This window comes from Linepithema humile, chromosome 1, assembly GCF_040581485.1.
Source record: "Linepithema humile isolate Giens D197 chromosome 1, Lhum_UNIL_v1.0, whole genome shotgun sequence".
Classification (NCBI taxonomy): domain Eukaryota; kingdom Metazoa; phylum Arthropoda; class Insecta; order Hymenoptera; family Formicidae; genus Linepithema; species Linepithema humile.
Genome location: NC_090128.1, coordinates 36663610 through 36690559, shown reverse-complemented (window position 1 = coordinate 36690559; position 26950 = coordinate 36663610). Strand labels below are relative to the sequence as shown.

Below are 26950 nucleotides of genomic sequence, written 5' to 3'. Positions count from 1 at the left end.
ATGTGATTTATTCCATGAATGAACAAAATGATTTATTCCATAAATTAATGTTTTTACGACTCGAGAGGAAAATTCCAACATCAAGTGTCTACCATAAAGAAATTTTAAATACAAAAATAAAATAAAATATTTCTATAGCGTGTTTTGTCGGCACGCAAAAGTTATCTTGTTTAAACTTACGAGAAGACAATAAAGGTCGGTAAAGGAACAGGAGCAATGTATCAATATTGGTTTCCAGTGATTATGCGTGATATATAAGTATTAGATTGATTATTTATATTTTACAGTTTATTTATCAATAATACCTCATCGATAGTTCGTATTTTGGTTCTTAGATGTAGCGCGCACAGAGTTCAATCGCTTATTTCTTTTTGACTCATTTCTCTAATATTATGTAGAATGAAGAGGAGCTAAATATTTTCTCTGACAATTTGTCTACTGTGCTCTCAACAAGTAACAAGTTGTGTCGAAGCCAAGTATATACGCTGCGTAGCTTTCAGCGTATAATCTTTAGTATATCTTTAAGTAGAAGAAGGTGAACACGTGGCGATCCGCAGGATCGCACGCATTTTGTACTAAAAAAAGAAACAACGCTTGCGACTACAGCACATTAAACATTGCTTCTCAGCTGTACAAAAATCTTTGTCCGCACTACGCCTCTCGTAATTAATACTAGTGTATTTTTTTTAGCTTTGTTTTATTCCGCTCTCTTACATCTCAAATAGAATATTTATACGCGTATTCCAATGTAAACATGTCTAGGAATACATTTACTACATTTACAGGCACTATCCCCTTCAAAATCGAGTAACTACCATTACCCGCATTTCTACGTGAAAAAAAAAGAGTTAAAGATTTGCGTCTCACGTATCCTAATAGAAAGACAACTCGTGTAATTCCAAATAAAACCTTTCCGGGCGATACTCGTCTTCCGCTTGGTTGCATCAAATCAAGAACCGTTTCAATAAAATGTTGCTCGATGAATCAATTCTCTACAGGAATGCTTCTCTCAATTCATTAAAGAATCCTTTTTTTTCGTCACGTATAAAATGTGATTCCATACAAATTTCAGCAAAATTTCTTTGCAATAATATGATTTACATTTTCCTCATGATATGACATGAGTAATAATTACAATTGGATTTATACAGGGCTTTGTTTGCTACTTTTGCTTATAGAGAGAATAATTCGACATTTGTTAATAAAGATTAAGATTAATGTCATATATCGCGTTAATAAACAAAGTAATTGATAAATCGGTTGGAGAATGCATCTTTTCGATAAATCATCAGTACTCTTAATTAAGATTGTTCGATATAATTACAAAAGCTTATTTCTCAGTATTTTGAATGATATATCAGTCGTATCGTGTCAGCAATGATTATATAATATATAGAGTTTGGTCAAATATCACAATAAAATTCGAGTATTCTTACATACTTCGATCTTTTCAGTTTTAAATTGTTATTTATAGACATAAATATCACATAAGAATTTTCTGCTATTAAATATGCTTAATCCAATCATATCTTTTTTTTTTTTTTTTGTAAACACTTAACGAAAGTATAATAATTAATAACGTCAATCCTGTTATAACTGATTTCCAATATTCGAAAAATATAAAAATTTTCTATTACATTCGTTCTATAGTTCAATGATGTAATAATTTTAACCTAAAATTCAAACATTGCAATATTTGTAAAGCAATCGATCTATTTCTTGACATTTCTCTATCGGCTTTGATGATACATCGAAAATAAAATATCAAAAAGGACTTTTAAAAGTCAACTCGAATTGATTTATATCTGCTTTAGCAATGTATTAACATTCCAGATTGATATACTGATTATATATATTGAATGACTGCATAATCGAAAATTATATCTGTAAACTTAAAAGCACCATGTCTATTTAAAAGTGCATGTATACATGAGTATGTATACAATGATCTATTTGTTATGCAAGATCAATAATCAATGATCAAGTCCATTTTAGACAATCTATAAACCGCGACGAAATTCAAATTACAAATTTACTTATATTTTTACGCGGCGTATAGCAAAACATTTAAAGACTCAGAATACATACATAGAAAAAGGATAGCGGTAAAAAGTATCTTTTACATGTACTCTGATTCTTTAAGTATTTTCTTTGTATTATATAGGTGTATGGCCTAATGGATTGTGTTCGACTGGTGAGAAGTGAGAGAGAGTCAATGGTGTAGAAATGTGTTTATTTCTTTGTCAGAGAAAAGTATGTATGTACAAGTGTGTGTGTAACTTGAGTGCGCCAGCGGCGCATTCGCGGCAGAGTGTAAGGCCGCGAGTTTCGAATGAAAGGTGACGGGCGCGGTAAGATATTACCGGCCGCGTCTACGTGGTTGGAATCGGGTCCTTAACAGGACGATTCATGCGAGGGTGCGTGTTGCATCTCGGCGGCGAGGTTTGCGTTGCGGTGGAGTATGTCTCCGTTGTGCCATGCGCTGCGACCGTCCGGCTCTCGATGGCGCAAGTGAGTCTGCGAGCCGAGGCGGGAGAGGCCTTCGCATTCGGATGTCCCCGGAACGTGAGTGTCACGTGGGGGCCGAGTCAACCGGGCACAGAACTCTAAGGGAATTATTTTCCGCTGTAGAGTCTGTGGTGGCGACGGCGATGCTGGTGCGTCAGCTGACCGTAGCTGTACATCCTACGTGAGGTGTGCGGTCAGAGCTGAGACTGAGTCTTTCGCTTCCGTGCCTTCCCAGGCACTGTGAAAAGTCGAGAAGACTTGCTGGTTGCGCTCTTCGAAGCAGAGCTGTGACTCCGTTCAAGGGCCCTTAGTGAGAGCTCGCCTTGAAGCGAGTGAGTGAGTAAAGATCTGCGGAGCAGCTCTTTTATATCTCGTCGATCGAAGCTTGATCGCGAGAAAGCTCTTCACCGCCTGCGCCACCTGGCGGTGGGTCCGCAAGCTTATAACTGGTAGAAGGCCTGCGGCGCGTAGCGGCGCCGCGGCGTATTATGCCGCTTCAGTACAGCTGTGTGGCGGTGAGCCGCCACATATTATATAACGCATAAAAAGATAAATACATTTCCATCTTGAATTTTGTCATAAATTTTTCATCGTCTAAAATAGACTTTACATATTTCTATATGGAAATTAATAAAAGAAAAAAAGGGATTTTTACAAATGAGTATATAAGATGTCAAAGAGACATTTATTTAAATCGGCAACAGATATTACGATAAAAAAAAACACGGAGCACTCCCCGAGAACTCGAATGTACAAGGACAGGTCCGTCTTTATCGATCGTGGAATACTCTTTTCGATAGCTCTGATGTCTTTTCAATCTTAACACATCGTACTTAGATCGAAATGAATATCTAGTCTCTCTTTCAAAAAAGTGAACAAAACACAATCTGTATAAAGAATGCAATCACGATTACGTGTTGGGTTGATTTAATCTCCAAGATTTGCTGTACCTCAAAAATTCGTTCTTTCGAAACGCTTTATCTTCCCAGTGCTCGATTGTAGAAGGGCGGGGAGAATCATACTCTGAGCAAATCATGGCGCAGCTACTTTATCGTCCCTGGCAAAAAGCTCGAACGTCTAAATGTGTAGCATGTCTGTGTAGCATTTGTACCATAAAAAATTAAGCTTAAGTGATTTTATACACTATACAGAGCATCGTGTTTTCATTCCATCATCATCGCGTCCAGCAAATCCTTCCGTTAACTATTACGTCGCGTCCAATTGTTTTCAACGGATACTTGCACGGGTATGTCTTGTTGCGGCACGAAATCACCGATCAACTGTACTCGCGGGGAAAAGCGCGAGCAATAAGAAAAGATGTACGAATATACGCAGTCGTTATGTGATTTTATCCGCCGCTGCGGTTGAAGCAGCGCCGATTCAGTTTGGGAACTAACGTGCGTGGCGGCACGTGAAAACGTCAGCGTCTCATTCCCCACCCGAGACACCCGTAACACAAATGTTTATCACGTCCCGCCACGTTGTTTCCTGAGTTTGATTCACTAACGTTGTCGACTGAGGATCCGAGACCTCCGACGTAACCGGGGTTAGCGGTGGACTAGGTGTCGCGGGCGCTTCCTCGGACTGATTGTGTTCCGTCGTCGATGTCGCCGTTGTCTCCGCAGCGTCCTGCTCGACTTCACCGTCGGCGAGCGACGTTTCCGACTGTGTGGAGCTGGGAGCCTTCAATAGGAGAGAATCTTGTGCACGCAACGATATAGAACTACCTTTATTGCTATTGCCATCCTCACCTAAAATCAACGTGCAGTAAATATCAATCCACAAGACAAGAAATTTGGTTCTCGAATGTTGAAGCAAAAATTAACTCTTAAATATATTTGTTTGATATTCAATATAGGTAATATTTTTCAAGTTAACACAAGTTGGCACGAAAGTGCAGAAAATTAAGTCCAATGTTTAATTTATTAAAGGTCAATGTAAATACTTCGTTGTAAATTTACACATCTATTTTAGTTTAGTTACTTTCAATACCGGGAAAAAAATTAATTAAAATATTATATATATTATTTATATGGTAAATCGTGATATAAAAAAATAGAGAACAAAATTTCCTAATATAATATTCTTTGAAGATTATTGTGCGAATAGAGTATATTGCATTGTACAAGTAATTTCGAATTTTTTAAATAAATTTACTTTTTTTCCGGGTAAAGTATAGTTTGATTAACGCGTAAATTAAATATTTCTTTGTCAAATTTTGCCCGTATCATGATTTTTTTAAGCGTGCTACGTAAAAAAATAATAACACCATCTACTGGAAAATTATTTATTACACAACCCAATAATTATTATCATCATAAACAGTTATAACTTGATATTTGCTTTATGAAAAATGTTAAAAAATATTAGACTCACCACAAGGCCTAAGAACGAGGTAGAAGAGCAGATCAGAGAGGGATATTATTCCGATCACCTTATCATCATCATCAATCACTACTAGCCTATGAACCTGAAATACGCGGAAGAAAAAGATAAATCTTGGCTTTTAATTCTAGCATTTCATCGAGAAGAAAAATTATGCTCGATTTGAAGAAACACTTTCGTACCTCCGCTCTGACAATCCTTTCCATTACAGTGAACAATGTTTCGTCTAATTTGCAACTCTGTACGCCTTCGAACCATTCATTGCGATGCTCGTTTGCTTCACGCAGTGAAACATCCAAGTTATTGTACGTTTTTTCCGCAGCTAAGTTCTGCAAAAGTGACACATTTAAGTGAAGTGTGCAAATGTGTTTCACTTAACCTCTTATGAATGATGTAGAAAGAATATGTCTTACAATAACGTCAAACTTTGAATAAATGTTCACTAATTTTCCCTCGGAGTCGACAATCGGTAATGCCGAAACTCTCCTCTCCACAAATTTCTTCAGCGCTAAAATTATGCTAGTTTCTTCCGTGGCCGTTTCGATATTCTCGAAAGTGCCTATCCTCAACTCTCGCAACGTTTTATTGATGAAAGATGGTTTCGGTAATTCGTGGATCTGTAATTGAAGTATTAAAGTAGATTCGCGTGGCAAAGGAATGCCACAAGGTTCGCAAAAGAAGAAACAACGCGATACTCACGTATAGGAAAAGAAACCTAAGTAGTCGTTTGTGTGTCAACATGTAAAGGACATTTCCAGTATCAGGATCTATCACAGGCAATCGGTGGATTCTGTTTTGTATCAAGAAATGTAGAGACATGGCTGTTTTGTATCACGATAGAGACATGGCAGGCACTGAAGTCGGAACTTCTGAAAATGTTTAAGAAGCAAGTGTCTTTTTATAAAGCTATTCAAAAAATAGAGGCGCATAAATAGATTCCGACGAAGGAATCCTTCGATCAATACGCGATCTCGAAGCTCGCGCTCATGAATAGTTTGAATTTGCCGACGAGTGACGTGATTCATATGTTGATTGGCGGAATATCGCAGGGTTCGTTGAGAACCATAGCCCTCTCAATATCGGAAAGTTCGATAGATGGATTTCTCGCGAAGATGCGTACAATAGCAGAGGGAAACGCAGACGCGGAGAGAAAATCCACGGCGGTCGCGAGTGCGGTAAAGTCCGTGCCTAATAACGCGTGTAGAAACTGCGGGAAGAAAGGACATTCCTATAAAAATTGTCGCGGAGAACTTACATGTTTCTATTGCAAGTCGAAAGGGCACCGTCAGTTCGACTGCCCAAAACTCAAAGATAAAAGCGGCGGTAAGCCGCCGATGGCTCAGCGGTCGTCAACGGCCTCGGCTGCCGTTGCCGTCGAAAACGAGAAGGAAGACGTAGTGGCTTTCGTTTTCGTAGCCGCGGAAGGAAATCTGAAGATTGCCGAGCCATTTGCCGAAGTTACGAGTATCTGCGGGCAAAAAAGTAGAATTCGGGCATTAATTGATACGGGAAGTCCCGTCTCGTTTGTTAAAAAAGAAATTTATATAAATCGAATCAGACCGTTTGTAAAAAATTGTAAACGGGCAAATAAAAACTTAAATGTGCGCAATAATATTATGTGTGCAATGTGTATGTGCGCAATAATATTATGTGTGCAATATGTATGTGCGCAATAATGTCATGTGTGCAATGTGTATGTGCGCAATAATGTCATGTGTGCAATGTGTATGTGTGCAATAATGTCTTGTGTGCAAACGTACGTTTGTATTTTTAATTTTTAAATGTGCGCAATAATGCTTGTAGGCAATCGCTCTGTAGGCAATCGGGAATGTCGGCAATTGAAGCTGTCGGCAAAATGTTGTGGGCAAACGAAGCTGTTGGCAAATGGGAATGTAGGCAGTTGAGACCCTCCCGAGAAAACAAGCACAAGCATCGTTTGTTTACAAACTATCCGCTCACACGTACACAGACCACACGTCAGTGTAGTGAGTTACCACTACAAACAAATGCGTACACACGGACCTACGCGGCGTAGGCTATGCCGATAATGTCATTTCATTTTTAGTACCATCGAAATGATGGCGCTTTCGCGTCGGAGTTCGGCTGCCACTCCAGCATCCTCTTAAAAATACAATTGATATAAATCAATTTTTAGGCAATCCAATTTTAAATTTAAAATTATTTTTAATTTGATTTTATGAAATAAAACAAATTTATAATTGTCAAAATAAGACTTTTTTTTATTCGTGGTGCAATTAAAGATTTTTTATACAATCTTTATTTATTTATGAATTCAAGATAATATTAAATATAAAATAAAATAATATACGAAAATTATATACAAGTTGATTTATGTTTTTCCTGTAAGGTTTTCTTAGTATCTTCGACAAACGTGCTGTTATGCGAGAAACTTTTACTATCAACCTCAGCCCCTATCCATGCCACCGTGCGTTGTTGATATTTTACTACAGGAACGCAATACACAGCCAGCATAATTTACTTGTTTTAAAATATGCCCGCGATGATTACATATATTTTAATTTTAAATTCCTAAATACCAGTTCATAACACGTACACAAATAACTTTATGAAGCGCCGAGGACATCTCGATCATCGCCGTCGTCCTTCCTTCCATGACCTTCCATGTTTTACGTCTTGTTTCTTTTGTCCGGCCTTCCTTGTAACAGTCCAAAAGCGAAGAATAAAAATAACGGATTTTTTGCGAACAGTTCTTAATTCGACATTAATTATCAAAAAAAAGTTGTATGTCGTACATATTAAATCTTATAAAAAAAACTATCGTATATGTAGAATAAATTATAATACAATAAAATTTGAAACTAACACTTATAACTACCTAACATGTTTTATAATTTGCCATAGTAAAAATTCGGGTAAATATGCATTTTAGGTCACACCTCACCGATTTTGTTGCCATTTTAACGAATCGAAATCGATGAATATATTAATTAGTTTTCGATGTATGTTTTCGATGTCATCTAGACATCAATTTAATAAGTCATTTCTCGCTGGAATGTTCCTTGTTTGAGAAACGAAAAATTTGCTTCAGTATGTATAGCGTTTAGTAGTACAAAACCGGTTGCCATAAAATACATTATAAAGTGCGAACCGGTTTTTTCCGCAGATATGCGATGCATTTAGTAGGCAACGGGTCAAAATTAAGACGATTAGTAACAGTATTCAGTTAACAAGATCGAAAGAAAGTATAAGTATAACAAGTATATACATGTTATAGCCCAAATATGTTACACCGGAAAATTGCATTTATTCTGTGCATTTGTGTAAATTTTTTTGTGTTAATGTGTGTCTCTACGCAAATTCACGAATTCAACGAAAATAATGGTAGTAATTACACACTACCCGCGTATGCCATTGCCTTAAGAGCCGATCTTCTCAACTCGACATGTGGAAAGGAGTTACACGATTTTCGAGACGCTGTTGATCAACGAATACTGTGGAGTTTGAAAAGTTAGTAAAATTCTTAATACATTGTTTATTGTTAACATTGACTGTTTTCAATATTGGGATGTAGTTCCGAAAAGCCCACACCCAGGGGCGTTGCGACCGTCCTAAGCGCCCCTACGCTGAAAGAGGCTTGCGCGCCCCAAGCGCGAGGCAAAAAGAAAAAGTTTCTAAAATTCCTACTTTTAGCGCTACCCAGAACCACGACGAGGACGTAGTAGGATAACGGTTCCGTTTTTTTTTTTGCTTTTTTATATTTTTTTATATTTTTTTATTTTTTTTTTTTTATTTTTTTTTATTTTTTTATTTTTTTTTTTTTTATATTTTTTAATTTTTATATTTAATAATAATAATAAAAGAATTTAAAAATTATGTTTTCTGGCCTTAGCCCTTGCGAATATTTCTATAATGTCCTTATAATTGAGATTATTGGCCACTTCCTTTTCAATTGATATGATTGCTAAATCGGATAACCGTGTTTGCGTCATTGTACTTCTCAGATAATTTTTTATTAATTTTAATTTTGAAAAACTGGCCTCACCAGTTGCCACAGATATTGGCATAGTTAGTAATATCCAAAATGCTATTGTTAAATTCGGAAATATTTCCAGAAAGCCATTTTGAGCTATTTTATTTCAAATACCGTGGTGAAAAATCATCTCATAATTTCCTAGAAAATTTTAAGAATTTTTCATAATTTTATTTTATGAAAAATTCTGAAAAAAAATTTCTTATTTATTCATATTTTTAAAACATTTTTTAGAAAATTATAAGAAATCTCAGAATAAGAAATCTCAGAATATTTTCCATTTATACGTATGAGAAATTTTTATCAAATTCGTTTTGAATAAAAATATGAATTATCTCCGTATTATTCAGAATATTTATATGAAAAATTTCAGAAAATATTGTATTTTTTTCATATTTTATTACATTGATTTAAATGAGATGATATTTGTAATAAAAGATAAAAATTTTAATAATTTTAAAATTATATATTTTGAAAGAAGTTTTTATATCCATTTTTTTTTATTTCAAAAATTTCTTGACTACATATATGTAAATTTTTAATTTTGAGTATTTTACTTTTTATTTTATATCTTTTACCCAATGTTATTTAATTTTTATGTATTCTCTTTAATAAATAAAATATCTTTTTCTATAATTCATCAACATTTTACGCATATAAATAATTAACATGGAAAACTAAATAACTTGAAATGTATGAAATTGTATTATTTTTAAAGGCCTGTGTCCACGATGCAAGAAATTGGTCCAAGTTCTTGGTCCGAGAAATGTATAGCCAATTAAATTGAAGTTCTTATGGAAAAACAGCAAGTTGATTGGTTACACATTTCTTGAAGCAATCCAACTATTTTGGGCCAAAAACTCGAACCAATTTCTTGCATCGTGGACACGGGCTTTAATATATACAGATCTGGAAAATATGAGAAATAATGAATTTATTCATATATTTTCATATATTTTCATTTCTTTTCTGAACTTTTCTGAAAAGTGTGCCAATTCATATAAAAAATCTTAAAATTTTCTGAAAAAGTTATAAAATTTTTGTAAAAAATCTGAAAATTTTAATGAAAAATTCTGAGAATATTTTTCACCAGGGTATCAATTGGCGATTGCAAAATGTTTTGTTGTACATCTGAAAATGTTGTTTTATATAAATTTATCTCATCAAAAAGTTCAATGGCATTTATATCAGAACAATTTGTGTTTTTGTTGTAAAGTTTTAATTCTAAAGTTTTGCATTGATTTAATGTAACATCGGAAGTATTTATGTCATACAGAAATTTGAAAGCATGATTATGGTAGTTAAGCTGCTCAAATCGTTCTTCTAACGAATTTAGAGCTACGTCAATAATGTAATTAAAAAATTCTACTTTAAATTTCTGTCTGGCATCTGCAATTACTTTATTTTTATTACTAAATTGTGTCCGTTTTCTTAATTGAAATTGCGACACGGATGGAAATTCTGGAGAAACGTTCATTTGAGCTGCAAGATCTTTGGCATTGGTTTCAATATTTATAAAACCATTTTGACGGTAGTCTCTTAAAAACTCAGTTACATTTTCAATTAAAGATAAGCATTGCGGTATATTAATTTGATGCGACTGTAAAGATTTTGACACAATATTGATTCTTTGTAAAATGTCATACCAGCAAAGCACAGATAATATAAATTTATAATTTGAAATTTTTTCGGCAATACTATGAGCTGTATTCTTTATAGTTTTATCATCTGTATTTTCAAAAATCTCTAAAAGACTGTCATAAATAATTGGTAAATTATAACGCAAAGCTTTTACTGCATTCACACGCGATGACCATCGTGTAGCTGATACATTTTTTGGTGTTAAACCATAACTGTCTGAATTTCCGAAATGTTTTTTTAAAATATCCCATCAATTTGTAGATCGGGAAAAAAAGTTATAAATTTCTTGTATCAATGAAAAAAATGAAAACGATTCTAATGATGCATCAGCTGCATCATTTACTATTAAATTTAAAGAGTGGCATGCGCAAGGAACAAAAAAGGCTAAAGAATCTTATTTAAAATATGTTGTTGTACTCCATTGTTTTTTCCTTTCATATTTGAACCGTTATCATAACCTTGACCTCTTAGATTTTGTATATCTAAATTATTCGTTAATCGAAATTCTAAAATAGCACTTGCAATGGCTGCACCTGTTTTATTATTTTCTTTAATAAAACCAAGAAAGTGTTCATAAATTTTAAATTGATTATTTTTATATGAAACAAAACGCACTACTATTGTTAATTGCTCCTGATGAGAAATATCTGGTGTTGAATCCGCAATAATCGCAAAATATTTACTTGAATTAATTGAAGAAATTATTGAATCGGAAATTAATTTAGACATAGATGATAATAGCTCATTTTGAATAGTATTACTTAAATAATGATGTCCTTCTTTTTTTCTAAAAATCGACGCAAGTGTTCAGCCATGACTGAGTCAAATTCGGCTATTGTCTGCACAAGTTGCAAGAAATTACCATTATTTGGGGTATATAAAGAATTAGATTTACCTCGAAAAGCTAAATTTTGTTGAGCAAGATATTTAACAATTAGAATTAATCGTTTAAAGCAGCGCTCGGAATTAGTTGCACATTTCGAGCCGATTCAGGAGACGACGCCTCCTGTTCCCCCACTACCGCCCGGCCGCTGGCGGCCGAGCCGCCGATAGCTCTGGCTCAGGAGCGTTTTATATTAGAAATAGGCTGGATTGTTTAGGCATCTTTCGGGAAATCGTAACATTTTCTTCACTACATAAATAATGTTTATTTTTATTAATACATAATATATATATATTTAATTATTAATGAAAATAAACATTATTTATGTAGCAAAGAAAATATTACTATTTTCTGAGAGGTGCCTCAACAACCCAGCCTATTTCTTATATAAAACGCTCCTGCGCCAGAGCTATCGGCGGCTCGGCCGCCAGCGGCCGAACGGTAGTGGTGGAACAGGAGGCGTTGTCTCGGAAATCGGCCCGAAATGTGCAACTAATTCCGAGCGCTGGTTTAAAGACATTCCTCCAATGTGTTTGTTCAATATTTAAAAATTTTTTATTATGAAAGTCTACAGTGTGCTGAGAGGTCATTCGATTAGCGAAGAGTTGCCAAGATTTAAAAGTTTCAAGATGTTTCTTGGTTTGCTCATGATCTTTAACGACACGATGTATATTCGACCAATCAGAATAGCCACAGGGACTTGAAAATTTATTTTCATTTTGTTTATATAAAGAACAAGAGAAACAAAAAACAGCATTTTTAGATTTTGAATAAATTAACCAATTTCTGAGTAATTTTTCACTGTTAGCCATTATACGAGTATATAAAGTTGTTGAAAAACATCTATTATTTGAATCTAATGGAAAGTTAAAATCCATAATTTGATTGGGAGTACCATGATCAATCATCTGAGTCAAGAAATCGTGAGAAATTATATCAGGCCAAAGACCTGGATCTTCAAATTGATCGATTTGAACTAATCGAGAAACATTTATATCAGTATCGTCAACATTGGTATCAGTATGAATTAAAGCAGAAAGTGAAATCAAATTTGGAGTTCTAGAAGATGAAACATCTACGGTCGACGTTGATGGTATTGAGTCTGAAAAAGTAGACATCAAAGGGAGAGCGCAAGAAGATGTGCTTGTCACCAATGAACTCGTTGAATGAACGGAAGCATTTGTAGTTTTTAAAAATTTAGTCAATGAACCCGATAATTTTTTACTTTCTTCTTCTTTTCTCTTTCTCTCTTGACGAAATTGAAAACCAGAAGGTTTTTTATTACTCATGGTTTCGTATAATTTTGTATAAGTATCGTGTAAATATTTGTATATTTTTTACCTATATATGCAACAAATGAATATTTATTTTATAAACCAAAAAAAAAAAAAGAAAAATAAGTAATAATAAACCAGAAAAAAGGAAATCAAAAAAAAATGAAAAGTATAATTTATTGTGTTTATTTTTCAATAACAAAATTATCTGAAAGGCCGAACTCAAGTCAAATGACAATAATCATATATTCTACATTATCCGCTTGCGCGTTTCGCCGCTCTATATAGTTTATAACGTAGGCAAACTCTGTAGCGAGAACTTCTTTCACCGCTACGCCGCCATGTGATTAAATGAGATACTACAAGCGGGCGGCATCGTATCGAGTCATTTTTTTCGCTGCTGCGCCGCCACGCGATTAAACAGTTTTATAAGTAAGTACATCGAGCCGGGTAGGAGCGGATCCTCGCAGACCGAGGACCGAGTAGTCAATTTTTATACACTTAAAAAATTATTGGCATTTATAAAATTTTGCGCTCCTCCAAATGTTGCGCCCCTCCAAATTTTGCGCTCTACGCTGGAGCGTATATTGCGTACTATATTGCAACGCCCCCGTCCACACCTCCGATTTGCTCTAAACTATGCTTTTTATTGTACTTTTGCGCGCTGATTACGAATATGACCATGCCGATTGGCGACAAGATCATTTTCAAAGTCAAAAAAACTCACAAATTATCATTTTTTTAACCACTTCAGTGGTAGACTTCTCCGAAAGGTTTGTGCCAAAAATGGTAAAAGTCAAAAGTTAAAATATCGAAAAACGGTGAAACACGAGTTCAAAGTTTTCGAAGAAACTACTTTTCGGAATGGGTGTGGGTCGAGTGGGGAGCCCTATGGAAGGGCTCTACTACTGAAAAACTAAACACATCTAAATATTGCTTTAATTTTTTCTATACAAAAATTGTTAACGAATAATAATATTTATTTTAATACTTATTAGTCGTTAATTAATAATCATTAAAAAATACTATATTATATTTTGTTTAAATAATAATTGTTTATTTTTTATCTTTAAGTGTTAGATTCTAGCGGTGAACCTAAATCCGGCTTTCTTTATGGAAATAATTATTGGCTAGGCAGTCGCAGTCAGTGTTACGATACAATGAATAGATATCCTTGGGAACTGTCAAAACAATATTTATTAAATAATTCACTATACCGTGATCCACAAAAAGAGTATCCGCCTTTTAAAATTAATTACTTTGTTGCCCACTTCAAACACAATAGTACTCTTCAGTACCACGTAAATTTACCAAACGAAGTAAGTTGACAGATCTTTATAAAGTAAGAAATCGCATAGAACATATCAAATTTTAAATCAATTTATTGAAATAGAATAGTAACATATATTTGAGATATTACAATGTTACAATATGTAAACAGAATTGCTTTTCAGGATTTAATTGTACTTGGCCTCTGTTTACCAGCATCATGTTCCACAAATGACCTAAGCTTTATTCTGGAGAGAATATTTCAAGATAGACTTCTCTTGATTGGTAATCTTTATTCCATGGATTTCAGATTGATCGAAGTTAAAGATCTAAAAAACGATCAATTTAGTGGTGCGATATCTCTCATCAGGTTTGTCAAAAAATAAAGTCATATACTTATATATGTATGTATATATATATATATATATATATATATATATATATATATATATATATATATATATGCTAAATATTAATTTTTGATTGCAGTGTTATTTTAATGCTTACTATTTGCATGATGATAATCGGAACTATATATGATGTATTCGTGCATCAAAAACACTTAAAAGTAAAGAGTAAAACTCGTAAGTATATATCATGTCCAAAATTTCTTAACTTTCTTCAAGAACAACAATAGATTACCAGTAATTATTATATATTGTTGCGCTCGCGCCGCGGGAAATCGTCGATTGTGACGTGTGGGCTGCGAGTTGGCATTGAGAAGCGTCGCTTAGTAATTTGTAAATAAGTTGAGAAGCGTCGCTTGGTAATTTGTAAAAAAGTGTCAAGTGACAGTTACGCTTGGTCCTCGGTGCCGTGAGGACGCGTTTCGGATGTGAGACGGTTTTCTTAATTGTAAACGATAGTTTTGTTGTCACGGTTCAAATTGTGTTATCGTTGAGTTCATTAAAGTTTGTTATACTCAAATTGAGTTTATTATTTCTTGCGTGAGCGCATTCGCAAGTGATTGTCGCGAGTGCAACAATATAGCAGGTTACCATAATTATGATCATAAATATTGTAGAGTTCATATTTAAAAAAATACCTTTATGCTCTATAATTTAAAATTATTTGATGAATTTCATATCAGTAAGAAATTTATTTATACAGGATGTCTCAGAATAACTACGACAACGCTCGTAAGCGGATAGAGTACTGTAAACTGAACTGAAAAGTTCTTCATCATTTTACAATTTTCACAATAATTATGGAGAATTTAATTAAAAAGAATTGACAAATAAGCGCGCGTTTCACGCGGTAGCTTGACTGTAAAATGTATGCTCTATTCAGGAAGAAATACAGGTCAAAAAAACGTTTAAGTGTCGCATAGCAACGAAAAGTGGCGCGAAGGATGGCAACTACTAATTAAAAAGTGTTATTTTTGGTTATTTCTGGTAAGACGGGGCATTTGCAACTCATTGTAGAATGGCCCTTATGCCCGTATCAGACTGCACATTAAAAATTAAAATTGAAGATTAAAGATTGAAATTTGACTTATCAGGACAAAGAACTTTTAACTCGTTTTGTTTCGATTGGTCAAATTTTAATCTTTAATCTTCAATCTTCAATCTTCAATACGTAGTCTCATACGGGCTTTACTTTTCGTTGCCGTGCAGTAGTAGTAGATATGTTGTGGCACCGAGGGGTCATCCCTCTTACAGCCATCTGAGTCTGGTGAGGGTGGTGATAAATTTTGTATGGTACTAATCACTGTGTGTTGTATGTATGTGTCATGTGTATGTGCGCTAGTGTATATGTGTGTGTATGACCGCAGTGTGTGAGCTCAGGTCCGTAAGTTTGCTAAGCCCAAAGACTGTGCGGTTCAGCCATCCTTGCGGGATTTGTTCGTTGCCGTGCGACACTCGCTTAGCACATCTTTAGAGCTATGAACCTAAGAATATATAAACAGAGCGATAAGTGGTCTTATAGGCGAGGGAGGTGAAGCCTGAACGGCAGGAGGAAATCATGCAGCTAGTTGCTGCATGATTACAAGCATGTTGGTCGGCTAGAGAGAGAGAGAGAGAGAGAAAAATGGCGGTGTTATATATCTAATCTTGGCTTGGCGCTTGCGTAATGAATAATATTCAAATATTATAAATTCCGCGCTCGTTTAGTTACACGGGTTATCCGTATCCGCCATCTTGGTCGGCTAGTTTCCCCCTCTGGCTTCAGCTCCGCTGGCTATCGCACTGTCGATATATTCCTAGGTCCATGTTTAGAGTATACATTTTAAACCAGGTCTACAATAGATGTAGTAAACTTTAAGAAATTGACCAATTACAGTCGATTATTTTTCTAAGATTTGTCTATGAGTGGTCAATTTCTTACGGCTTAAAGCTTACTACACTTATTGTAAACTCGACCTTACAGTCAAACCACGTGAAACACGCGCTTATTTGTCAATGCTTTTTAATTAATTTCTCCATAATTATTGCGAAAATTGCAAAACGGTAAACTTTTCAGTTCGGTTTACTGTGCTTTATCCGTTCACGAGCGTTATCATGGTTATTCTGAGACACTCTCTTTGCGTATATTGTATATCTATTGTTTATTCGTATAAAACTTATCCATATTTCTTTGTATTTATTTTTGTATGATTGTTTTTTTACATAATAATTTCATTATTTTCAAAGTATCTTTATTTGTATATTAATATACTATTAAAACTTTTAAATTGTTATTCAGATGAGAATAATATACACGAACAGATGGAAATAACTGTTTTGTCATCGCATCAGGAAAGTAAACTTGGAAAAATATTAATATGTTTCTCCATTTATACAAATACAAAAATAATATTAAGCACGAAAGTAGAAGATGATTCAATATCTATTATTCACGGTTTAAGATTTATTTCCACGATTTTGATTATCAGCATTCACACATATTTTTTCTCAATTGACTATATTGGCAAGTAATTTAAAAAAATTGTATTGTTTGTATTATATTTTACGATTAATATTTTTCATGCATAACATAAATCATTTTGTACATATAGATAATAGAACATGGGGTATAAGATTAAGCACCGGTTTTCTCGTTCAAATAGTCAGCAATGCGACTACAATGGTTGAGACATTTCTTTTTCTAAGCGGATTTTTATTGACCTACTCATATCTAAAGCATGCAAAAGAGCAAGAGAAAACTATGCCGATTAACTACAGAGAGAAACTAAATGAGTTCTTTTTTTTTATAATAAAAAGATTTATACGGTATGTTCTTCATTATTTTGTTTTACATGAACAATAACTAAAACAATTCAATAAGTATAATAAAATAAATAATATAGTAATAAAGAAAACAAAAGAATATAAAGTAAGAACAATTTAAAAATCAAAGTTAAGGAATGAAACAAGTATTAATAACTTTTATAAAAATTTATTGGTAAACTTTTATTCTAAGGCTAACACCGGCTTATATGATGATGATTGGAATAACGCAATTAAATTGGTCTTGGTACGACAAAACATCACAATTTTACATGAGTGACAAACTGCACGAACTTTGCGCGAAATATTGGTGGAGAAATCTTTTGTATATTAATAATCTATTTGATTATAACACAATGGTATAAATATATGTTTATTTAAAATGTTCATTTAATATCATGCTTATGTAAAAGCTTATTTATTCCTCAGATCTTATTTTTTTGTAGTGTATGTCTTGGACTTGGTATCTTGCCATTGATATGCAATTCTATATAATCGGTGTTGTCCTATTAATTTTATCTACTATGTAAGTTGACTGTATATTGACGTGTATATTTATGGTATCATACAATTAATTTCTTTAGTGCACATATTTGAATAAGTAAATTTCAGATACTTTTACACAGCTGTCGTCATCTTGGGCATTCTTTTAATCGGCACAATTGTGTTGTCTGGCTATATTTCATATAGCTATGAATATGTTCCGACGTAAGTTATAAAAAGATTTTATTAATCATAAAACTTATCATTAAATAAATGTTTTTTCTCGTTGTTACAGATTCGATGAAATGTTCAGACTTGCAAATGTTTTATATCTGCCATCATGGATCAGAATAAGTTCATATCTTGTTGGAATAATTATGGGTTACATTTTAGTAAAGCTAAAAGAAAAATTGATCTTAAATAGGGTAAAATGTTATTTATATTTGGATACAAATATTTTGAGAAGATTTCAACTGTTTACATTCCCATTTGCCAACAGCTTTGTTTGCCTACAACATTTTGCCGACAGCTTTGATTGCCTGCAAGCATTATTATTACGCACAAGTAATTAATAAAAATACAAACATACCCGATACAGCACAGAATATTGCAGCAACATTGCGGCAATATTGCAGCAATATTGCAATGTTGCTGAAATGTTGTAATATTGCCGCAATGTTGCTGCAATATTCTGTGCTGTATGGGGCGTTTGCACACAAAACATTATTATTGCGCACATACACATTGCACACATAAAATAAGGAAATTGTATTAACACTTTGCACACAGGATATTATTGCGCACATACAAATTGCACACATGACTTTATGATATAAACCTCGTCTCGCATCTGAAGCACAGGGTGATGTGAGCTGGACCTCGCTTTGCGTGAAAACTTGCAAACCCGCGTGAAATCGTCTAATTATAAACCTTTGAGTACCGTGTGTCTGTCGATTTCCTTATTTCATGTGTGCAATGTGTATGTACGCAATAACGTCATGTGTGCAAACGTACGTTTGTATTTTTAATTTTGCATGTGCACAATAATGCTTGTAGCCAAACTCTCTGTAGGCAATTAGGAATGTCGGCAATCGAAGCTGTCGGCAAAATGTTGTAGGCAAATGAAGCTGTTGGCAAATGGAAGTGTAGGCAGTTGGGACCCTCCCAAATATTTTGTGAAAAATGCGCAATTATTAAAATAATTATTATAATATGTAAATAAACTATTAAATAATTATTTATAAATTAATAATTTAAAAAAAAAAATTGTTTAGTTTTTTTAAGTATATTGCTTTCATTACTATTGTCATTAATTTCAGCAAATTGTAATTTTATGTTGGTGCCTTGGAAGTGCTTGTAACATTTTTGTGTTGTTCGGCCTTTACAAGCGACATATATCAGTTCTATCTACTGCTATCTATATCGCATTAAGCAAAACTGTTTGGGCCATTGGTATAGGATGGATTGTAACAGCATGTTCCACTAAAAACGGAGGTTTGTTATTTTACGGTATAAATAAATATTATTATCAAATCTGTGCATAAATGTAACAAATAAAATTGTTGCAATGTATTATTCATAATTTGTATTTTGCTCAATTTTATTTTTGATCAATTTTTTAACTACATATTGTTATAATGAGTAGAATAATGTAAAGAAAAATGCTAAAGTTTCGAAAAGTGTAATTTCTCAAATGTTTTTTTTTTTTATTACAGGCATTATTGAGAAAATATTATCATTCAAAGGCTTCATCCCTCTTAGTAGACTCACGTATTGCGCTTATCTTATACATCCTTTCATCATACAATCGATTAACTTGTATGGTGAAACAACCCGCCACATAGACTTGCTGCCCTTAGTAAGAATACAGACATCTAAAACTGATACCGATAAAAAATACCCTTATTGTCGTAATTTTTGTTTTCAGGTTAACATGTTTTTGGGATACGTTGTGATTTCTTTCGGATGTAGTTATATATTAACCTTAATGGCAGAAATGCCGTATATCTCGCTAATGCAAATGTATACTCAATCTCGCGGTGGAAGAAAATTAAGAGTGTGAAATTGTAGTTCCGCAGAATTGTGAGATGCTGTAATATGTGTTGGCCAACACATTAGCTTGCATTGTTCAATTATAATTATATTTAATTAATCTAAAATGCGACATGTATAATAATTATTATAAAATAATATTACATTTAGGCGAAAATTCTTACTTTACTGAATAACAATTTTCAATAAACATTTTTATTAATTATACCTGATAATTTATTTTAAATGTTCACCTAAAATATTTCAAGAATTGCATTACTTCAAAAATGTTTTTGACTAAAGTTTTCAGATAGCCAAGTCTGCCGAAAACATATTTTGCCAAAATTTACTACAAATTTTGCTGACGATAAAAATGCAAATTTAATACAGGATTTGTTTTATCCAACGATGTCACCACAATGCCAGCAGAAATGTAACGAAATCTGCTGACATAATTTTGATAGCAAATTGGCGGCAGAATACGAGCAAACTTTTTAATTTACTTCATCATTCGCTAGCAATGTGATGTTGTCGTTCGATTTTTTCAACTACAAGCGACAAGCATTGAACGACATTTTGCGACATTTTTTAAATCTATGAAATGGATAATCAAGGTTCACACCGCAGCAATTCCACATTTTTTTCCTTTTTTATGTTTTAAAAACAAGGAATGTTGCATGTAATGAAGATGAAATATCAAGACATGAATGTCGGCAAAGATATACAAACTTTTTTACAGATGAGAACTGTTATTTTTATTTTGTTTTAGGTAGAATTGTTATATTTATAAATTTTATTTTAGTTAATTACAAAAATAATATTAAATTTGTCTTATAATATTTTTAGATGATGGAGTAACTGTTGTGTGTGTTAGAAGTTTGGACACACAAAACACTGAAACAATAGCATCTATGGTATCACCTTTTCATGATAATAATCTAGGTAAAATTAATATTATACAAGAAATTTTAAAATACCGTAAATAACTCATCACATTTATATTGCATGATATACATGATGTATATGTTATTTTTATTTCAGAAAATATTCTGCCTAGTAATAAAAAGAATGCAAAGGAAAGATTATCAGTTGAAGAAGAGGAAATATTAATATCCCAGGGAGAAACGTAAAGTCGAATAGATGTCTAGTTGACGTCTATTCGATAGATCTAAAATAAGTTGATTTTTGCATCTCGGTAGACGTCGAAATGGTTTCTATTAGACACATCTATTAGACGTCTTGTAGATGTCTTACAAATGTTGATTAGACGCTTTATATAAAGCTTATATAAAGCTCGTATCAAACCATGCATTAACAATTAAAATTGAAATTTGACTAAACAGAACAAAGAAATTTTAGTCTTCTGTCCTGATTAATTAAATTCCAATCTTCAATCTTTAATACGTAGTCTGATATGGGCTTAACCCAACGGATTGTTAATATATATTAATAAACTGTCAAAATTATAGCCTCGTGTAATGTAATGTCAGATTTATTTATATGTAGTACATAAGTACATTGTTTTATTATAATATGCAATATTGTTTTAAGGATCACTGAAACATATACTGAGAAAAAATACAGCATTGTAGAATGCTTGCGCATTTATATCTTTAATATCATTTGACGCATACACTACAATGCTGTATTTTTTCTTAGTATATGTTTCACTGAGCCTTAAAACAATACTGCATAATATACATTTAACACAGTACATAATTGTAATATATATAATATAATAATATTTATAAGATTTCTAAAGTAGGTACTTATATTACTACAGTAGAATATATTATACGATACATTTCTACATTATTCAAATTTCTTTGCGAATACATACACAATATTTAATTATATTTATTATAAAATTTGTTAAGTTCAATTTTACTAATACTCTAAGATAAAAAATAATCTAATATTTTCTAGATCTAAAATTTTAATAAGACAAAGTTGACAAAATCTTTAAAGAAGTATAATCTAAAAATTGAGTTTATACATTATTAGAAGTAAAACAAACAAAAGGTTTGTTATTGTTGCGTTGCTATTTTGTACACTTGTATACAATTCGCACTTAAAATGAGAAGAACGTTATATTCAGGCGTTGGAGAGAAAAAAGAACTAAAGAGTGTACAATGCGATGCAACGCGAACTTTTGCAAATGCGAACTAACCTAAAAGCATAATATTTTACTTTAAAGTACACAAACATATTAAATCACAAGATAAAGCACAATCAATTTTTCCTTGGGAAAAAAATCGTGCACTTACCGGTTTCTCTTCATTATCCATTTTTTACTATTTTATAGCAGCACACACGAGACACAAGACAGCACAGCACGTAAACACGTGAATAGGTTACGGCATTCGCGCGGCAATACTTGTTGAGCCTGAGCGGTATGAAAGGCAACGTAACCAATCATATAAATGATCGATATTGATTGGTCAATATAGCACCCGCAAAAATCAAAATTACTAAAACAATTTTTCCGTAAAAATATTATATATATATATAATATTAATATAATATAATATTAAAGAACAATTTATAATTGATTATAATTATATATGTGCTGCTGACAGCCTTGGGTAAAAGAGGACAGACATAATGCTATCTCTTTCTTTTTGCAGGTATAGCTATCGATCATATATGTAGACATCATTATTAATTTTATAATCTCCAAAATCATGACAGACAGAAATTGATTCGCGCAAATACAAAGTAAATATTAATATTAGACCAAAAATACATTTTATGAGATTATTTTTTTAACCACAAAATTTTTGTGTTTTTATCCTGATGAGGCTATAGGCGGGAGCACAGACTTTTGCATAAAGCATAACGCATAAGCATAAGGAAATTGATCTATATATTATATATATATATTATATATATATTATATATATATATATATTATATATATATTGGTCTATATATAAGCATAAGCAAATGCATAAGGAAACGGACCAATCAATTTCCTTATGCTTATGCGTTATGCTTTATGCAAAAGTCTGTGCTCCCGCCTTATGACTTAGTTTACACCGATTGTTTAGTACGCGTATCAAATACTAAATCTGCTTCTTCGATAGGTATAAATCGTTTAGTGTAAAATCTACACCAATCAAAGAAGCTGATTTAGTATTTGATACGTGTACTAAACAATCGGTGTAAACTAAGCCTATATTGCATTAATATATTTACTTATTGTTAGAAGTCTATTAGACATCTATTAGATGTCGAAAGATAATTTGTAATCTAAACAGTGTTTGATAAACAATACATCGCTATTGTGTAAATATTAAGTTTTAATTTTGTATAAGGAAATAAATGACACAAAATTACATGCATCTAATTTAGATATTTCTAGACATTATTTTAGACTAGATGGCTCCGACATCTAATAGACGTATATCCGATCTTGTGTTTCTCTCTGGGATTAGAGGTCCAGTACAGAGAATCATTATGAAATCCATATTTATCTCTTATTTGAAATAATGGATTTACCCAAAAACATTTTCTTTTGTAATGTTTTTTCTGTTTTTTTTGCAAATAAAGAACTGTCGACAATACTAATAATCTTTTTCTCTTTTCCTTCATATTAGTTTCATAAATAATTTTTGTACATTCCATCATCCATTTATACCTTTCGTTGTGACATTTTATTTTATATAAACTGTATATACTGTTGAATATGTAATGGAATTTGTCGTCCTACTAAATCGCTGGAAGTTATTTTCATATTCAATAACGTCAATAGTAACGTGATTTTTTCATCGCTGAAAACGAGCGATGAGCGATGCATGAAAAGGTACCTTAACACTGCGCGACATTGCGCACAGTGCTCTCAGATTTGCCCATTGAGTAAAAAGAAACAGGAGGGAGCGTTTGGTCTTAAAAGTGCGGACGGAAGTGACTATATAAAGTGGTCGCTCAAGATGGCCGCTCAAGGGCGCCAATATTGAATGACTTGTTATGTTTAATTAGGAAATAATGTACAATTAAAAGAAAATAACTATAATATGCAACAATAATACCAAATTTTAATGGCGTTTTTCATTGGGATTGCACTCGTGCAATATTTCCATAAGAGCAATGTTAAAATCTAAAATCTAAATTTATATTAAATCCTTCATCCTTACAAAAATTTATCCATGCATTTCTTTGATCCGGATTTTTCGGAAACCTGTTTGTGAGTGAAAATTATTTAGTAATTATTGTGAATCTACAATTTCACAATATTATACATATGATTATAATCTCCAAAATAAAAATCTCATTATTGTTGATAATACTAACCGATGAAACGTTATTCCATGATTTCGAGCTGCTGCTGTTATGCCACAAGCTCTACAGTATACCATTTTGATTGTTTATTTCCATACACAGTTGCATAAAAGACTATACACTGCATATTAATGCGTACGGTGTACGGTATGCCGCTTGCCGCTATGCTCGAGCATTCCCTCTCACTTTCAAAAAGTGGTCGCTCAAGATGGCTGCCATGACGTACATCCGTCCGCGGATTTACCTAGTCCTGGCTAGTATATGCTTCCTCCTGTTTCTTTTTACTCAATGGATTTGCCCGGATAGGCGCGCATCCGCGACCTAACGAGCGTAAAAACAGTGGCGTGCGCACTGGTGTACTTTTGGCAGGCTCCAGTTTAAATGACGGACTTCACACAGGTTGCACCAATGCTGCCAGATTGAAGAGCCGGACAATAAGCTACTTGCACAGGACAGGAGGCTGATATATGAATAAGTAAAGGTGATATTATAATACCAAAATAGTAGTGCAATATTAGTGATATTAATGCAATATGGAGATAATAAGAAAAAAAGAGCTGTTAAAAAACGAACAATAAGAAATTTTAATTTATCATGTAAATAGAAAACACCTATTAATTTTTTGAAACTTTTACATATATTTTTGGGAGCAGCTTTTGGAGGGAGTCGTATAAACCTTCTTTCACTCGATATTATACTTCAGTGAGACAGCATTAGGCTGCGCATGCGCGTCCATCCGAGCACGTCTGAGAGCACTGACTGCGCATTGATCATATTTGCACTGATCCATGCTTGTAGATATGTGCGTTTATTTCGAAATTTTTTTAAATACCTGTGATTTGCGTCAATTTAATCTATTATATTTGTAACGTGTTGCATTTATAATGAATAAAAGTAATTTTGATATTTTTGTGGGTGGCACATCGGGGATTTTTAAAGGTAATTTTACCTTAAACATTATAGGTTATATATATAACCTATATTAAGAAATATCTAAATAAATTGTTGATCTATCAAAATATTTCTGTTTATCTGTACAAAAAATATAATTTGTAGGAATACAAGTCGGAAAGAAGGGACAAATAGTTAAAAATATACAGGACTTGGCTTCTATCACAAAAAACGATCAGGTGACTATTATTGAATGGGGCAATGACAAGGAAGAGGATATTTTAATCGCATGTGGTTTAAAAGAAAACAGAAGGTGATTTATAATAAATTATTTTTGTAGCAAAAAGAATCCTCTTTACTTTTATTTCTCTGTGAGATAAAATTTCGTCGTCATTGATTCTTTGCAGAGTAAAAGTGTATGATTCTAACCACCTTGTGTTTACAAGGTCCTTTCCTTGTGATGTAGGTAAAGGCAGCATCAAAGGATTATCACGATGTGAAGGGTAAAGTAAATTAAAAATAAAATAGAATGTTTTACATGTTAATGCTCACTGATATTTAATAATAATAATACAGTATATGATTTTGTTAGATCAATTTTAACTGCTGTCGAATCTGGAGAAGTGAGCTTATGGACTTCTGACAAAATAGAAGTGCCAATAATAAATGCTGGAAACAATTTGGAAAAGATGCGTTACTCACATACGGGAAAGAACATAATAACTGGAGGATTGGAAAATAGACTAAAAGTATTTGACCTAGAAAAGCAGAGTTTAATATTCACCGAGAAAGATCTTCCACATGATGCACTGCAGTTAAGATTACCCATTTGTATAACGGACTTGAATCTTTTACCAGGAACTCAAACGATAGCAACAGTCAGCAAATATGGATATGTAAGGAGTACAAACTTTTTATAAAACTAGTCTCATATCTGTTATCTATAATTGTATAAATTATTCATTATTAATGTGTTAATAATTTCATCAAGATACGCCTGTACGATTCACGTGCACAAAGACGTCCTGTAATAAATATGCAGATTCAAGATAAATCTTGGAGCTGTTTAAGTGTCACATCCAAAGACAAGTAAGATTTACATATTACATAATTTCATAAATCTTTGCGTACTTTTCTACAAGCTTTATTACAGAAATGTGAACAGAAGAAATTTCAATTTTTTCCAATAATCTCTTCCCATTGTTTCACTAGTTGATCTATTAAAGAACACAATATATTTTAAATTTAAGACAACTTTGAAAACGCAAAAATTACCCAATATATATTTCTATTTCTTTTATAATATTGTGTCAAATAATTGTATTTATGTGTATTATAGACATATCATAGTGGGATCGACTATAGGTACTATGAATCTTGTTGATTTAAGAAAATGTGGTTTCTTATTAAAAACTTATAAAGGATTCACTGGTGCTGTAACTGGGATAACTTGTAGTACGAGTAATCCATACATTGCAAGCGTTAGCCTTGATAGACATTTACGGATACATCATATGGACACAAAAGCACTTTTGAAACAGGTAATTTCTGCTTTCTCGTTTCCTAAAGTATAACAAAGTATTTGGACATAAATTTGGATATTAATCTATATTTTATTTTATATTACAGATTTATTTAACATCGAACTTAACGTGTATAGTAATGAAATCAGATTTTTCTTTTTAAAATAACTTTAATAACGAAAAAACGTTAATGTAATTTTTATTTTTTTGAAATAAAGTATTTCAAAATGCATTAAAAATAAACAATTTTTTGAATTTTTCTATATAAAGTTTAAAATTATAAATGTCTTACAATGTGTAGTTGAGAGAGAGAGAGAGAGAGAGAGAGAGAGAGAGAGAGAAAGAGAATGAGGGGGAAGAGAGAGAAAGAGGGGGAAGAGGGGAGAAAGAGAAAATTTGATTATTTTATCACTCTAACAAGATAAGGGTGAGCAAAGGCTGATACTATAAATTCAGAATATGATTCCGGACATTCAAAATTTGCATAATATATCGTCGAATAACATCCTAGAAATGTCAAAATTAATTTCTTTTTATTACTATTCAAGTAAATTACTTAA

At 32.8% G+C, this 26950-nt stretch overlaps 3 protein-coding genes and 1 long non-coding RNA gene across 4 annotated transcripts; 2 read left to right on the top strand and 2 right to left on the bottom strand.

The window, feature by feature from the left end:
• Nucleotides 1–253: 253 nt before the first annotated feature.
• Nucleotides 254–7566, bottom strand: LOC136997393 (5'-AMP-activated protein kinase subunit gamma-1-like). Its single transcript, XM_067348105.1, has 7 exons — nucleotides 7469–7566; nucleotides 6149–6361; nucleotides 5593–5762; nucleotides 5307–5510; nucleotides 5076–5222; nucleotides 4885–4978; nucleotides 254–4259 (listed from the first exon to the last, which is right to left on the bottom strand). Exons 3-7 carry the CDS (start codon nucleotides 5710–5712, stop codon nucleotides 3937–3939), a joined length of 888 nt encoding a protein of 295 aa, XP_067204206.1. The 5' UTR covers nucleotides 5713–5762; nucleotides 6149–6361; nucleotides 7469–7566; the 3' UTR covers nucleotides 254–3936.
• On the top strand, nucleotides 7560–19881 carry LOC136997394 (nose resistant to fluoxetine protein 6-like). The gene is made up of 13 exons (XM_067348106.1): nucleotides 7560–8382; nucleotides 13778–14022; nucleotides 14158–14342; nucleotides 14462–14556; nucleotides 16658–16882; nucleotides 16971–17184; nucleotides 17375–17540; nucleotides 17628–17707; nucleotides 17794–17889; nucleotides 17960–18089; nucleotides 18984–19158; nucleotides 19380–19522; nucleotides 19592–19881. The coding sequence occupies exons 1-13, from the start codon at nucleotides 8157–8159 to the stop codon at nucleotides 19724–19726; spliced, it is 2115 nt and encodes a 704-aa protein (XP_067204207.1). The 5' UTR covers nucleotides 7560–8156; the 3' UTR covers nucleotides 19727–19881.
• Nucleotides 19882–21433: 1552 nt separating this feature from the next.
• Nucleotides 21434–22193, bottom strand: LOC136997395 (uncharacterized). The gene is made up of 2 exons (XR_010888165.1): nucleotides 21963–22193; nucleotides 21434–21865 (listed from the first exon to the last, which is right to left on the bottom strand). It is a non-coding gene; the product is annotated as an uncharacterized lncRNA (long non-coding RNA).
• Nucleotides 22194–24716: 2523 nt separating this feature from the next.
• LOC137000268 (WD repeat-containing protein 74-like) lies at nucleotides 24717–26636 on the top strand. Its single transcript, XM_067356401.1, has 7 exons — nucleotides 24717–24915; nucleotides 25033–25180; nucleotides 25275–25370; nucleotides 25460–25763; nucleotides 25859–25956; nucleotides 26207–26408; nucleotides 26497–26636. Exons 1-7 carry the CDS (start codon nucleotides 24861–24863, stop codon nucleotides 26551–26553), a joined length of 960 nt encoding a protein of 319 aa, XP_067212502.1. The 5' UTR covers nucleotides 24717–24860; the 3' UTR covers nucleotides 26554–26636.
• Nucleotides 26637–26950: the final 314 nt, after the last annotated feature.

What these genes read in the sequence shown, in the direction of transcription:
- LOC136997393 (XM_067348105.1), bottom strand. Translation starts at nt 5,712, where the DNA reads ATGTCTCTACATTTCTTGATACAAAACAGAATCCACCGATTGCCTGTG. An exon ending in TTAGGTTTCTTTTCCTATAC is followed by an intron (nt 5,511 to 5,592) that starts GTGAGTATCGCG and finishes CTTCAATTACAG; the next exon opens with ATCCACGAATTACCGAAACC. An exon ending in ATTCAAAGTTTGACGTTATT is followed by an intron (nt 5,223 to 5,306) that starts GTAAGACATATT and finishes TCACTTTTGCAG; the next exon opens with AACTTAGCTGCGGAAAAAAC.
- LOC136997394 (XM_067348106.1), top strand. Translation starts at nt 8,157, where the DNA reads ATGTTACACCGGAAAATTGCATTTATTCTGTGCATTTGTGTAAATTTT. An exon ending in ACGTAAATTTACCAAACGAA is followed by an intron (nt 14,023 to 14,157) that starts GTAAGTTGACAG and finishes ATTGCTTTTCAG; the next exon opens with GATTTAATTGTACTTGGCCT. An exon ending in ATAATAAAAAGATTTATACG is followed by an intron (nt 17,185 to 17,374) that starts GTATGTTCTTCA and finishes TTTTATTCTAAG; the next exon opens with GCTAACACCGGCTTATATGA.
- LOC137000268 (XM_067356401.1), top strand. Translation starts at nt 24,861, where the DNA reads ATGAATAAAAGTAATTTTGATATTTTTGTGGGTGGCACATCGGGGATT. An exon ending in CACATCGGGGATTTTTAAAG is followed by an intron (nt 24,916 to 25,032) that starts GTAATTTTACCT and finishes TATAATTTGTAG; the next exon opens with GAATACAAGTCGGAAAGAAG. An exon ending in AGTGTCACATCCAAAGACAA is followed by an intron (nt 25,957 to 26,206) that starts GTAAGATTTACA and finishes TGTGTATTATAG; the next exon opens with ACATATCATAGTGGGATCGA.